At 44.2% G+C, this 16851-nt stretch overlaps 1 protein-coding gene across 1 annotated transcript in view; it reads left to right on the top strand.

Moving 5' to 3' along the window:
* The first annotated feature begins 1093 nt into the window (after positions 1-1093).
* Positions 1094-16851, top strand: part of LOC134576882 (C-Jun-amino-terminal kinase-interacting protein 4-like) — a 242867-nt gene continuing 227109 nt past the window's right edge. The window contains exons 1-3 of the mRNA XM_063435563.1: positions 1094-1153; positions 1788-1871; positions 8784-8837. Of these exons, the coding sequence (XP_063291633.1) occupies positions 1094-1153; positions 1788-1871; positions 8784-8837 (198 nt within the window). The remainder of the gene's footprint in view (positions 1154-1787; positions 1872-8783; positions 8838-16851) is intronic.

Below are 16851 nucleotides of genomic sequence, written 5' to 3'. Positions count from 1 at the left end.
GCTGTGAGGAGGTGGTTTAGAAGCAGTCTGGTAAGTTTGGGCAGAGGGGAGGGGTATAGCATGAGTAACATGGCCTCGGGGGTGTGTGGGATTTTGACACCTGTAATTGCGAGTATGAGATCAATCATTTTCCCCCAGTATGTTTGTATGGTGGGGCATGTGCCCCGGTGTACCTATTCCTTGGTTGCATCTCCAGCACGTGTTGGGTGAGTTGGGGAAAAATTGGTTTACCCTGGTCGGCGTGTAATGCCACCTTGCGATTTTTTTTTTGTAATTTCCTTTGTGGGTGTTGGTGCTGAGGGGCGACTTGAAGATGTTTGGGAAAAGGATCTAGGGATAACCCTACTAAACAGGGACTGGACACGAATCTTCACACTGTGTGGTAAAGTCTGGGAGACCGGTGGCTTGTTGGTTTTGGACAAGTTTATAGAAGGTGGATACGTGTTTGGTCTTCTAACTTTGTGTGGAGCAGATCGTTTCAAATTGGGTGTGCATTCTCGATCCCTTTAGAAGAGTGGGGTTGGTCTGAATATAGTGTGTGATTTGCATATGTTGGAACCGAAGCATTTCGGTTCACCGGTCTTGTGGTACGAGTTCGTCAAAGGGTCGTATGGGTTGTAAATTGTAAAGTTAAAAAAAAAAAAATGCTTCCTGTTCAAATCTATCAATGAAACCGTAATTATACCTTATTCTGACGAATTCCCCTAAGGTTACATTCCTGATCCACTGTGGATGATGTACTCTGGTGGCTTTCAAATAAACATTATTGTCTACATCTTTTTGATAAGTGCTGGTAATGAATTGTCCCTTGTAGCTTCTTAAAATTAAATCCAAAAAATCCCTTGTATTATTATCAAATCTGTCCCAGGAAGCACATCTAGCAGCCATCTGAGGAGTGGCCAGTGGAATTATCACTAGGCTGTAATGTAAGCACTGCCTTTTCTCTGAAAAGACCATGTTTACAGCTAAAAGCCTGAAGGGAATGATTCTATTCACCAGAACAAATACAGTAAGTTGTTGTTCTGGTGACTATAGTGTCCTTTTAACTTCAAGTAATAGTTACAATAGAAGCCTTCACTGGGGAGCAGTGGCCATGGGCATTGGAAGCCCTTTAGCAGGGACTAGAAATATTTGGCCTCCTGTATCTTTCGAGGTGCAGCCAACTAGGTTCCCATCATATAAGGAACAGCTATTTACAGGGAGTCCTCATTCAGAATCACATGGTTTTCTTATCTTATAGATTAAAAAGAAAATATCTGCATCTCTCTAGTTTTAACTTTCTCACAGATTCAGTGTATGAAAGTATATTATGTTGAAATCCTCTGAGACAGTAAAACATTGATTTTTAGGTAGAGCAGAGGGTTCACTCTAAACAGGGGATTGTTTTTACTATTGTGTTAACTTTTACCGTTTAAATTTAACAAATCTGAAAAAAAAAATAGATACTTTTAGAAGTCCATATTACTGTAATTTCTCTATTCTTGATCGGAGTGCCTTCATTTTGGCTACCTGTCAGTCATGTATTTATTTCACTAAAGAAAAAAAACAGTTGTTGTACCTGTCAGTCAGCATAGAGAGATGAGGAAATAATTGAACTGGAGAGTTGTATTAATTTCCTAATTTATAGTATACATTCAAAATAAAATTGTGCGTCAGATGAAAAAGGTTACTGGAATGTATGCTATTTTCAATGTATATTGTTAAATAATGTGAATGTCTGCTATTTAGGACTAATTTATGTAAGTTCATACATTACCCTTAATATAACAACATTTATTTCATTATAGGGTGGTGAACCCATTGATGAGATCAAAGATTTGCCTGTGTTAATTCAGCTTCGACTTCTAGATCAGAAAGATCCAAGTACTAAGGTAAGGTACTTTGTGTTTTGTTTTTATCTTAAACCCTTACTACCATTGAGGCTTTCTATGTCATCCTACATGAAGTGCCCTTAAACTCCTGTAGGGAAGCATAAAACGCCCTGCAGAGTTGGCGTGGTCCCAGCTCACACCAAGGAGCCTAAAGTATCATTGAATACCTTGGGCTCACCTTTGTCTGCTGGGGCCATTCTTAATTCAACTAAGTGTAATTTTGAAAACGGCCAGTAGATGGTGGCATTGAGTCAATGCTTACCAATGGGGAGGTCTAAAGCGCGTGCAGCATTTGCCGCGTTTGCGCATTGGACCCCACTCATCACGGGACGGAGGAGGGGGCAAAGCTTCACCCCAGGGCCGAGAGACATTGGCGCTGGTAAAAGGTTTTTAACCCTTTACTTACTGGGCAGGGGGCATGAGAGACAGGGGAGGCAGGGGGAGCGATAGTGCCAGGAATACTGCTTTGTATTCCTAGCACTACAGTATCCCTTTAGATAGTAACCTCTATTTCTAATGCCAGAATTGATATTATTAGTGGGTTATCTTAGGGTTATTGGTAGGGTTAGGGTAGAGTTATGACCCGTTTCCACCGAGCGGTACAGTTCAGGTCGGTACGATCTGGTACACTATTTTTAGTGTTTCCATTATGAAAGTGGCCCATACATCCAAACCAAACCGCACCATTCATGGGCCCCCTTCAGATGTAGGTCCATAGGAAATGGTAAGGTACGGTTAGGGCAGACCTACTGGCGTCACACTATACAATCCATTGATTGGCGGACAGGAAAACGTCAATGTTCACAACAAATGACACTTTTTTATAAATAAATAAATAATGGGTAAAAATTATAAGCAAAAAGGTGTTTTGTTTATTTCCCCCAATTATTTTCTACTTTTAAAATTGTTTTCACATGTAGTGTTGTTAGGTAAATATATAGGATGTTAAATAAAAGCTAATGTGGTTAGTTGACTATACCTATTGAATTATGAGATATTATTTAGAGAGATATATAGAGTGTAGCTGTATTATAAATACTAAATGTATTCCTTTATTGGAAGTAAACTAGGAACAAAAAGAGGAAGGAGAGAATATTACTAAACCTACTATAAAAGAATGAGACAGATACACTGTATCTAAATGGTAGCAACCTAGTATAACTGATTAGATGTTACAAAAATGTGATGTTATGTAACCAAGCTTAATCAGTGAAACTAGAAAATACCACTTAGAACTCCCATTAAATTGCAAAAAAGGTACAATTTACTATATATACACATATTGCTAGAAGGTAGCATTTGATATAAAAGCAATGTTTGAATACAAAACAGGAGGTAGTATAGGAGTAAGAATTAAAGTTTAGAAAAAAAGGCAACATTAAAGTGTAGGTAATACAGGTATGAAGTATTCCCTGCCTCTATATTCTAAATATAAATTCTATACCTCTAATAATATTATGCCACCCCCCCTACTGCCTTGAGTCAGTGCCTCGGGTGTTGCAATATGAGGCAGGGAGTGGTAAAGGAGTTGGGATTAGAGTTTAGAACAAAGGCAACATTGAGGCGTAGTTCAAATAAATATGAAAAATAATGGGGGCGAAGCCTAACCGCCGAGCGGGAAAGACGCACAACGAAAAAGCTCCCGACTACAAGCGACTGATTTGGGGACAAATACCCCACAAATCGGAGCAAAAAGGGCATGATGCAGGCAGGGGAAACCCAGGGGAACACAATAACCCCAAAACCGAGACGAAAACTTCCCGGGAACCCTCACAAGCCACCGGGGCTACACGAAACTGCAACGGAAAGAAGCGACCGCTCAACCCAACAGCAAAGACGTGCACGGACTCCCCGACACACTGGCTTGCTACCCCTCCCCCCCCCCCCCGAAGTCCTACCATAAGGCAACCGGGGCAACCCGGCACAACAGAGGGGCAACCGGGCACATGATGCCTCCAAGATGGCGGCGGACTGGGAGGACCTCCCACATCGCACGGACACAGAGCTCCGACTGGCCGCAATTTTCGATTCCTTTTGGGAGAAGCTTGAGGCACTTATGCGACCCCCCCCACCTGGAGACCCAGGCAAAGGGCAAGCTACCAAGCCCACATCGGGTGACCGCACAGCGGAAAGCAAACGCTCTCGCAAGCTCCAGGCATCCAAAAGGCTGGTGCCGCAGGGGTGCCATCCTGAAGAAACGCTCTGGGAGACCCAATGACTGCAGAGGCAGCCTTACACTGGCCAAGAGAGCAACCAAGTTAAACTATTCGAGCTCTACAAACAAACAAGCAATGCCCAGCAACAGACCCAGCGAGAACACAGCAACACTCGATCGGCAGTGGAAAAAGCGAGAACGAGGCCCAAAATGGCGACATCATCAAGCCGGACCAACGGAGGCACTCCAATACGAAAGAGGGAACCTCTCGAGCACCAGTGGCGACGGAGACCGAGACGCACTCGGGCACTTAACCGAGACTGTGATATATCGCTGGCGGGAGTTGGCTGACCGGGACACTGTGGGATAACCTCCCTACACCTCATACTGCCCCTATCAGAGACTGGTACTGGCCTATTGTTTCTCTATGATTTTCACCTAATTTTACACCAACATGTTTGCACTAGCTATAGTGTTTTTTATATCTCTGTAGCTCATACGTCAGGCTCTACAGCATGACAACAATGCCACTAAGTTCCACTTTCAGCCTCACACACACCTGATGGCTAGCGAGGAGAAGCACCCACACACTAAAGGGCTATATAATGCAGCATATGTTAACCTTTGTTTTATGTTTAGTATTTTACCGTTTAACACATAGCAACACAGAGACCTTACATACTTCTTTAGCCTGTCAACGATACACCTGTTTAAGCCTATAAATATGCCACACTCATGAAAATGCTCTTACACTATAAAATTGTTCCAGACCACATTTTTGACGAGAGCATAGTCTAGACTAAGCAAATATATATCTAACTCACATCGTATTGCTAAGCTACTGTTATCTTAATATTATTGAGAAACTCCGGTTTTACGCATGATTATCTCTCCATATAAAAAAGTGCAATGTCTATGTAGCCACATGTACATCTGTGATTGAAAAATGTTGGCACCAGCTAATGTGGCAGTGCTACTATTCTGTTCAATGACTGCACAAATAAAATAAAGAATTTAAAATATGAAAAATAACCTGCCTCTAAATTCTAAAGGTAGATACTATACTCCTAATAAATGTAACCCCTTTCTGCTTCGAGGCGGTCCCTAGTATGACAAACATGCCCTTTTCCTTAGAGTAAAAAGGTAGCCAAAGTGCCTAACCACAGAGCAAGGTGAACTAAAAACAGATGTACATTAGTGATTATCGCCCAAAAAGTGCCGTCGACTCAACACACATTTCGGCGCAAACTGCACCTTTCTCAAGAACCAAACTTCAATGTTGCCTTTGAATAGTATTATCATTATTAATATTTTTTTGCAAAGTCCCCTGTGCCCATATTCATATTGGTTATTTTATTTCTTATATGAGAAGAGTTTCCTGTATATGCTACAACCCACAACTACTTATTCAGCAGATAAACACTCCAAGGTATTCCTTAATGGATATATGTATCTGTGACGGACTTCCTGGCACTCTAGTGCTTGCCGATGACTCCACCAGACACCATAAGCACTCCAGACCCCACTTCCAGCATGCAGCTGCACCAGGGTCTCCACCCACCCTGGACCCAAGACCAGGATCCAGCTTCCAGTGGGTAGACCTCTCCCTCTCCAGAGAGCGTAGCAGGAACAAGCTCTTAGAAGAGCTTAGTGATTATACTCAGGAGAGTATATTGATTATAGCAATCCCCCAGATCGTAGTTCTCCAATCCCCCAAACATGTGCCAAGACTTCATGAAGGTGCAAGATGATCTGAAGGTTTAATGGTTCAGGTTGCTTTATATACAGTTCCTCAGACCAGAGGCACACCCCCTGGACCTGATGGAGCACCGCATTACCAACTGTACAGACCAATAAGGATAATACAGTAATTTCCAACACTCCCACATACAGCACACAATCCCTCTCCTCTGCCTGTGATATAATTAAAGTAGCTAACACAATAACCTAATTATCCACAGGCAGAATTAACCAATTTTCCCCAAAGTACAGAAAACACCCCAAGACATAACATATCCCCATAAATATTCATCCCCGGATAACCCTGATCTGGGTGAACAACATATCCAAAAATCACCCAGATCAGAGCAGGGGTTCAGGAAATTCCTGGAAGTCTCTTTTGACCGACCGCACGCATGGTTTCATGCCTAAAACTGTTCCAGAGAAATAGGCTGTGCAACCGGTCTATTTAAAACAGTCAAAGTAAAGTTCCAATAGTCGAACAGAGTCATTCATGCACAGAGTCAGTGGGTGTATCTGGTTCGGTAGATTATTTCTACTGAACGGTGCTCCGTTCGTGCAGTTCTAGTCGAACCTAGTTGGAGGTGGAAGTCCCAGCGGTGTTTGTGCCGTCGAGTGTCCGATTTGAGTTCCATGAACTCGACGACAAAACACAGCTGAACACGTTCGACTAATCAAAATCATTTATTTTTAACAATTTAAATAATAATAATGAGTAACATGCGTGACAATAATCAATTAATATTCAGTATAAAACGATATGCAATACAAAGTGGCAATTTACATTTCCACTGGTTAATACAGTATAGAATCTACAACATTAGCTGTCAAGAGATTTATGACTGTCTTTCACAGAGAGAGAGACAAAGTTTCACACAGAGAACAGAATTCCTCAGAGTGCAGCGTAAAGTCGTAAAAGTTTTAGCTGACAGTAAGAATAACCCTTTCAATGCTGGCTAGACCTCCTAGGTAATTAAGATCTATTCTTATGTAATTTTAAATAAAATAACATTTATACCAGTTCATTAGTTATAAAGGCCGACATAAAGGCTCTGCTGCTGGACATTAAGTCGATGTTTGATGCAGACATGGCACAAGTACGGAGCGAGGTCTCTACGCTCTCCGGCCGCGTGGTATCAGCCGAATAAGCCCTCAGGAGCACCAGGGTGGCGCAAACAGCCACGGATGCAATATTGGGATCCCTACAAAAGCAATGTACAACACTGACAGCCCAATTAGCTGGCATGGAGGACAAGACAAAGGCCAGAAACTTACGAATCAGGGGTGTGCCTGAATCGGTTACAGCCATGGAACTGCCACATTACTGCAGGAGGCTTATAGCGACACTGTTGGTCCCAAAGCTAGCCAAGCAAGTAGGAATGGACTCCTGCTTCCGCCTTCCTAAAGCATTCCGCCTTCCTGACCTGAGCTCGGCGCCCAGCGGACTAGTCACCCACCAGTGACCTGAAAGGGTCGTATGTACGGGACTTAAGCACTTGATATGCAACTGTTGTTTCTTAGCAGTTTTTATTTTGTCTTTAGTTTAACTGTTACAAGTTTTAGTTTTTCTCTATTTAAAACTGTGATATCTGGCTCCGAGAGCAGACAGCATGGGATTTGATCTAAGACGACTCCCCCCCCCCCCCCCCCGTCCCGTCCCCCCCCCATCCCCCACTCGGCAGTTTAAATGGCCTCTGGCCCTGTATTAATGTTTTCCCAAACCCTACTTTGAGGGCCCCCGCAAGCCACCAGCACAAACATCCATAGCTAGGGCCTACCCAGCTGACTACATGCACCCTCACAACGCGCAGCACTGCTTATATGTGCTAGGCAAGAGGAGCAAACGCTGAAAACTCCTTATTCATAAAAAAGGGTGAATTAGCTTATGTGTGATAAAAACCGATCTGAGATGTATATCCCAATTGTTCTATATTTTATGAAGCATGTCACACTCAATGTCAAGCAACCTTGTACTATGCATACCCACAAAAATAAAGAATTAAAAAAAGAAACAATTAATTTGAATTAATTAATTGAAGCCAGTATATTTACCATTTAAGTAGATATTTTCTCATCAGATATTCTCAGGTAGCTAAGTGTCAAGGAATGTTTCTCTGTCTTTTCTTTCTTAGCCTGCTTCCGACTCTCTTGCCCCCAACTGCTTTCTCTGCCTCCTCTCTGCATAACTCTCTTGATTCTCTTGATTTGAATACCGAATACCTCTCTCTTCCCTTTGTCTTAACTTTTAAAGGGGAAATTCCTCTGTTCGTCACTGGTTGTAGACCAATAGAAACACTTGGTGTTTGGTTACCTTTTAGATCATAAATTTAGTATTTGGTCTATAAAGGGCAGTCTTGTCCCACTAAACATACCTATCCAGGAAAGAGTTAACTTTTCCTGGTGGCTATTTTGACGTCATTTTGGCTTATCTATATGTTGCCTATAACTTAAGTATTCTGTCACTTCAAACAGTTTTCTTGAATTTTCTTCAGACTATATGTCTCCATTTTCTGTAGTAATTCCTAATATGACAGCTAGTAATACTAAATATGACCCCTCCAATACAATGGGAATCTGTTGGATATAGAAAGTAAAATTTTATTATTTAATCTTCTCTGTCACCTATGTCTGGGTTTAGAATGTATTCTATTCCATTAGCATTTTAGACAGTCTCTTATCACTTGGTTTGTTTATACTATACATTCCTTCAGCTCTGGGAAAGCGGTTAGTTTTAGAGAAAGGATATACATTTTGTGTCTCTTTGTTAACTTGAAAATAACAAAATGGAGTCTGGTCTGTTCATAGTGACTTCAGAATATACACTTTTAATTTCTATCATAGCACAAAATGTCTGCCGATATAAATACCCTGACAACATTAACTGTTGGGTTGTGCCAGAGAACTCCAAACACCATTATCAATGCAGCAATGCAGTATCTTTCTTTGTATTCATGTTTGTATTGTGATGTAGGTAGTATACATTCTGCTTTGACTTTGATATATGTTCTTTTCTCTAGCTTTGGTGTGCAACTGGAGTGTGTCCTGTGGACCCTGCAAGCAAAATAAAAAAAGTAAGTCTCTTATTTTTTACATCTGTACTATAGTTTGGAGGCTAAATAGTACCAGTTTATATTCAAATTAAGAAGAACAAATGGCTAATCATTCAGCTATGAACAACACACACTAATACAAAGTATACGAAAAAACAAGCTCCAAATGATTGTTAAAATACCACCTGATATAATATATGCCAATCTACTATCACAAATCTGAAAAAACAAAAGACTGTATATAATGTAATGCAATAGCAACAGAGGGGAGGGGGAAGGGGAAGTGAGAGCATTCACGAGACATAGAAGTAGGCAGACTTGTCTCCCCAAAAGGGGTTAAATCCGTATGAGCTGTGCTTCAATCTGTGGCTGTAGGTCATGAAGAGAAAAGCGTGCTACTAAAAAAACTTAAATGTATTCCATCTGGAACGCACTATTCACTTCCTGTTATATGATGTCATGTCGGATATCCTGATCCGGCTATATCCATCTGACGAAAGAAATAAAGTTCATGCATGCGTACGTGCCAATCTAGGCACACATGCGTACCGCATCCCTTCGGCTTGAAAACGAACAGCATTAATTCACACAAATACATACAAAATCTAGTATATTCGAAACTGAAATCGCACATACGTACTGTGTTCTTTCGGATTCAAACGAACAAAACTAAAACATACGAATACATACAAAATCTCATGGATGGATCAGTAACAAGCATCCTGTACAGCAAGCATGTCAAACTCAAAGTCTAGGAAGGGACAAATAAACAAGGTTTAAGTTTATGTGAGCTGCAAAAAAAAAACCTTTACTCTTCAAAATAAATGTACGTTTCTATGAAAATTCAAGTTTAAAAAAACACAGGATCCCCCTATACTAAACCACAACACCACTATATACTAAATCCCAGCACCCCCCTCTAGCCAACAAGCACAAACACACACCGTATGTGTATATATGTAATATATATATATATATATATATATATATATATATATATATATATATATATACACACACACACATACACTGCTGTGTGTGTGTGCTGCTAGTGTGCTGTGTGAGGGTGGTGTGAGGCTGCTGTTAGTGTGATGTGTGAGAGGGTGCTGGTAGTGTGCTATGTGGGTGAGGGTGTTAGTGTGGGTGCTGTTTGTGTGTGAGGGTGCAGGTAGTGTGCTGTGTGAGGGTGTTTGTGTGTTGGTTAGGGTCCTGTTACTGTGCTGTGTGAGGGTGCTGTGTGTGTGAGGGTGCTGTGTGTGTGATGTTTGTGTGATGGTGCCGTTTGTGTGATGTGTGTGAGGGTGTCGTGCATTTGTGAGGGTGCTGTTTGTGTGTGTGTGTTTGTGAGGGTGCTGTGTGAGGGTGCTGTGTGTGAGGGTGTTGTGTGTTTGAAAAGGTGCTGTGTGTGTTTGTGAGGGTGCGGTTAGTGTACTGTGTGTGTGAGCGTGCTGTATGTGTCTAGGTACTGTGTGCGTGTGGGGGCTGTATGTTTGGAGGGATTGTGGAGGTGGGGGCAGATTAGTAAATATCCCCCCTCCCAACCTTATGTAGGGAGTGGGGATCCTTGCTGCCATGTGCCATCCCTGATGGTCCAGTGGAGAGTGAACTCTAGCCTGCGGAGCTAGAGTTAACTCTCGCAAGATCTGAGTGTTGCCGTGGCAATGCCCAGATCTCGTGAGAGGAACCTGGCAGAGCTGCTGTCTAGAGCTCCCCAGGTCCTCTCCTGCCTCCCTCCGTGTTGCTGTGGGTTGGTGAGGTAGATCTTTGATCTCCCCGCCAGCCCATGGAGGCTAAGAGCAGAGCCGGCACTCAGATAGTGCCGACTCTGCATGAGCCGCCAGGTGAGATCCGGAGATCTCCAGAGAAGTTCTGGGGAATAAAGTGTGAATAAACTCTTTTCCCACCCCCCCACCCCCCCCCAAAAAAAAAAAAAAAATACACGTGTGTGTGTGTGTGTGTGTGTATATATATATATATATATATATATATATATATATATACTGACACACATACACAGACACACAGAGGGCCGGATTAACATAGGGACTGATGGAGCTGCAGCTCCAGGCCCAGGCCCATGGAATAGGCCCACACTACTCTTAGGGTTTCCACCTGGCTGGTATTTTATTGGCACAGCCAGTATTTGAGGCTGCCTGGCCGGAGCCGATTTTGAAGTCATACTGACAATTCAAATGCTGGTATTTTTCTCAGTATAAACAGATTACGATGCAATACCAGCACTGGCCAGTAGGGGTCACTGTGTGTGGAGAGAGGCAGGGATAGGAAGTTCCAGCATATCCCTACCTGCTTAAATCTACTCACTGATCCACAGGGGAGCAGCCACAGTGAGTGCAGTCAGCAACTCTCACCCTGCAGAGACAGCCTACAGCTCAGAAAAGTGGGGGATGGGGGGGAAAGGCTGCAAGGAGACATACACTGAGACACTAAGGGACATTGGGAGACATTATGACAGACACTCTGGGACACTGGGAGACATGGGGACACTGACATTGGGAGACATTATGACACAGACACAAGGGGACACACTGTCACCATGTCTCCCATTGTCCCCATGTCTCCCAGCCAGTGTCTCAGTACCCCCTAGTCTCCCAGTGCCCCCTAGTCTCCCAGTGTCTGTGTCCCCATGTCTCCCAGTGCCCCCAAGAGTCGCAATGTCCCCATGTCTCCCAGCCCATGGAATAGGTCCATTGATTTAAAAAAAATAAAAATTATTAAAAAAAAATGTATTTTTTTTCCACACTACTCTTAGGGTTTCCACCTGGATGGTATTTTATTGGCACAGCCAGTATTTGAGGCTGCCTGGCCGGTGCCGATATTGAAGTCATACTGGCAATTCACATGCTGGTATTTTTCTCAGTATAAACAGATTCCGATGCAATACCAGCACTGGCCAGTCGGGGTCACTGTGTGTGGAGAGGCAGGGATAGGAAGTTCCAGCATATCCCTACCTGCTTAAATCTACTCACTGATCCACAGGGGAGCAGCTACAGTGAGTGCAGTCAGACAGTCCCACCCTGCAGAGACAGCCTACAGCTCAGAAAAGTGGGGGATGGGGGGGAAAGGCTGCAAGGAGACATACACTGAGACACTAAGGGACATTGGGAGACATTATGACCGACACTCTGGGACACTGGGAGACATGGGGACACTGAGACACTAAGGGACATTGGGAGACATTATGACAGACACTCTGGGACACTGGGAGACATGGGGACACTGAGACATTATGACAGACACTTTGGGACACTGGGAGACATGGGGACCTTGAGATACTAAGGGACATTGGGAGACATTATGACAGACACTCTGGGACACTGGGAGACATGGGGACACTGAGACACTAAGGGACACTGGGAGACATTATGACAGAAACTCTGGGACACTGGAAGACATGGGGACACTGAGACACTAAGGGACATTGGGAGACATTATGACAGACACTCTGGGACACTGGGAGACATGGGGACACTGAGACACTAAGGGGCATTGGGAGACATTATGACAGACACTCTGGGACACAGTCAGTGTCTCTAAGGTCTGTGTCCCTGGTGTCTCAGCGTCCCCATGTCTCCCAGTTCCCCCATGTCTCAATGCCCCCATGTCCCCCAGCCAGTGTCCCTAGTGTCTGTGTCCCCATGTCTTCAAGTGTCCCCTATTTTCCCAGTGTTTCCCTATGTCCAAGCCAGTGTACCCTAGTCTCCCTGTGTCTCTGGTGTCTCCATGTCCCCAGGTCTCCCCGTGTTCCTAGTGACATGGGGACCCTGAAAAACATGGGGACATAGACACATGGGAATACTGGGGTACACAGGGAGACATGGGGCATTGAGACACTGTGATACATAGGGTCAATAGGAGACCTATGGGGACACTGGGACAGTGTGAGACTTGAGACACTGGGGGAAATCCATCTATACAGCAGAATCAAACCAAGTAGTTTTTTGGGGCACTGAGACCTGGGGTAATCGACACATGGGGACACCGAGTCACGAGGGCACTGGGAGATATGGGGACACTGAGACATTGGGAGACATGGGGACACTGGGACAGTGGGAGACTTGAGACACTGGGAGCTATCCATCTGTACAGCAGAATCAAACCAAGTAGTTTTTTTGTGATTTTACAGCATTTTTTTATGTCACTCCTTGTGATTTACATCATGTGATGTCCCTCATACATAATTAATTATGCAAATTAGTAAGGCCGGTATGTTTTTCCCAGACTATATACCAGGTGCTTCTGCCTGCTAATAAGAAGGTAAGGAGACAAGTGTACCAGTGAGTGCTAAGGGACAGTCCTTAGAAAGCGTTGAGCGAGCTCATCATTAGATGCATTTATGCCAAGCTCAGGATGCTGTCTACATACTATGCCCTTAGTTGGCCAGCTTGCATGATAGGCAGGCAGCCTGACATGCATTCATGCCAGGCTGGCCTTCCAATTCTTTGGAGTGTCAGTGGGGCACACCCTTTTACCGTGCCCATTGACTTCTTGCTTGACTGGACACTGCTGTTAGGGGTTATCGATTTACTTGAAAGATGAAAACATAAATTAGAGAGAGATTAGCATAGGTGTGTTCTTATAGCTGCTGTTTTCTTTCCCTCCAGCACCATCTACATCAGATACATGACGCTTGGGAGTGTTTTAGTGTTTTTAGTTGATACGATTCTGTAATTAGGCCCGTCATAATTGTCAGCACCAGGCCCACTGGTCTCTTAATCTGGCCCTGGACACACACACATATATATATATATATATATATATATATATATATATATATATATATATATATATATATATATATATATATATATATATATATATATATATACGCGTGCACACACATACTCAGACACACACATACATTCACAGACACCCACAGACACACACACACATACCCATACACACACATGCACTCACAGACACACACTCACAGACACACACACACAGACACACAAACACACACACATACATTCACAGAGACACTTACAGACACACAAACACACACACATACATTCACAGAGACACTTACACACACACAAACACACACACATACATTCACAGACACACATTCACAGACACACACACACATCATACATACATACATACATTCACAGACACACACACACATACAAATAAAAAAAAGTTTAATTAAAAAATGTCCACCCAGCCTCCCTACCTGGAGTGCTGGCGTGGACTTGTCCCTGGGGTCCAGTGGGTCGGGCGCCTGTCTCCATCTCAGCCGCGGCGAGAGAGCTGTGTGCTCTCTGCTCTCTCCCGCCGCGCGGGCTGTCTGCTGTAGCTGGGAGCCGGAATATGACGTCATATCCCGGCTCCCAGCATCAGCAAACGGCGCGCGGCGAGAGGAAGCAGAGAGCACACAGCCCCCTCGCCGCGGCTGAGATGGAGACAGGCTCCCGACTGGGGGGGGTGTCCTTCACCTCTTGCCCCCCCCCATGACAGGGGGGCCAGAAGGGGGCACTGAATGCCCGCAGGAACAGTATTCCTGCTCAAATACAAGTGAAAACGCTGTTCCTGCAGGACTTAATACATAGGCGTGCCACGGGGATTAGGGTGTGCCCAGGCCTGTGACACACTCAGACACACAGAAAGACACTCACACTCACTGACACACGCACTCACATTCACTGACAGACACACACACACACTCACAGACACAAAACATACTCACTGACACTCTCACACTCACTGACACACACACACATATTGACACAGACACACACTCAGACACTGACAGACACACACACTCACTGACAGACACACACACTCACTGACAGACACACACACTCACTGACAGACACACACTTTCACTTACACACACTCACTGACACACACTCACTGACACACACTCACTGACACACACTCACTGACACACTCACTGACAGACACACACTCACTGACAGACACACACTCACTGACAGACACACACACACACTCACTGACACACAGAAATACACACATTTACAGACACACACACACACACTCACTGACACACAGAAACACACACATTTACTGACACACAGAAACACACACATTTACTGACACACAGAAACACACACATTTACTGACACACAGAAACACACACATTTACTGACACACAGAAACACACACTGCCTGACTGACACACACACTGCCTGACTGACACACACACACTGCCTGACTGACACACACACACACACACTGCCTGACTGACACACACACTGCCTGACTGACACACACACTGCCTGACTGACACACACACTGCCTGACTGCCACACACACACTGCCTGACTGACACACACACTGCCTGACTGCCACACACACACTGCCTGACTGACACACACACTGCCTGACTGACACACACACTGCCTGACTGACACACACACTCACTGACACACTCACTCACTGACACACACACTCACTCACTGACGCACACTCACACACTCACTCAATGACACACACACTCACTCAATGACACAGACACTCACTCAATGACACAGACACTCAACACTCACTGTCACACACACTCAACACTCACTCACTGACAGGCACATTCAACACTCACTCACTGACGGGCACATTCAACACACACACTCACTGATTGACACAAACACTACTGACTCTCAGACACGCACACTCACTGAAACACAGACACACACACTCACTGACACACTCACTCACTGACACACACAGATTCAGACACACAGAAAGACACTCACACTCACTGACACACTCACTCACATTCACTGACAGACACTCACAGACACAAAAACATACTCACTGACACTCTCTCACTGGCACTCTCGCACTCACTGACACTCTCACACTCACTCACACTCACTGACACACACACACATACTGACACACACTCACAGACACACACACTCACTGACACACACATGCACTCACTGACACACACACGCACTCACTGACACACTCACTGACAGACACACTCACGCGCACACACTGACTGACACACACTCACTGACTGACACACACACACACACTCACTGACTGACACACACACGCACTCACTGACTGACACACACACACACACACACTCACTGACTGACACACACGCTCACTGACTGACACACACACACGCTCACTGACTGACACACACACACTCACTGACTGACACACACGCACTCACTGACTGACACACACGCACTCACTGACTGACACACACACACGCACTCACTGACTGACACACACACGCACTCACTGACTGACACACACACACACACTGACTGACACACACACACTCACTGACTGACACACACACACACTAACTGACTGACACACACACACACTGACTGACACACACACACTGACTGACACACACTCACTGACTGACACACACACTCACTGACTGACACACACACACACTCACTGACTGACACACTCACAGACACACACTCACAGACTCACTGACACACACACTCACACACAGACACACACACTCACACACACACTCACTGACTGACACTCACACACACACATTCAGACACTTGCACACTCTCAGACACTCGCACACTCTCAGACACTCGCACACTCACTCACTGACACACACACACACACTGCCTGACCGATACACACACTCTCTCACTGACAGACACACACTTACACATTCTTGCAATCACTCACATTATTGTAATTATTCCTGGGGTCCAGTGGGGATCTTCTGTCTGGAGATCCCCTTCCTGCTCCCTCGCGCGAAGTTTAGTGAGGCCGGGCGTTTGACATGCTTGCTGTACAGGCTCCCTTAAAGTTTATTATAAATACCGGACAATGAAAAATAAATGAACAGGAATGAGATAATGAAAATATAAATATGAAAATAATAATAGAGCAAAATGAAAAATTGGAAAAAAAAAGAAAAATGAAAATAAAATTGAATACAAATAGAAATTAAAAATGAATTACTGAACCAAAAAATGAAATATAAAAAATAAAGAAATTTAAAATAAATATAAAAATAAAATAATGAAAATTGATCCCAACAGCAAAATAAGAATGA

Source organism: Pelobates fuscus, chromosome 11, assembly GCF_036172605.1.
Source record: "Pelobates fuscus isolate aPelFus1 chromosome 11, aPelFus1.pri, whole genome shotgun sequence".
NCBI lineage: Eukaryota > Metazoa > Chordata > Amphibia > Anura > Pelobatidae > Pelobates > Pelobates fuscus.
Note: the sequence above shows the minus strand (reverse complement) of the source record. Positions and strands in the feature narration are given on the sequence as shown.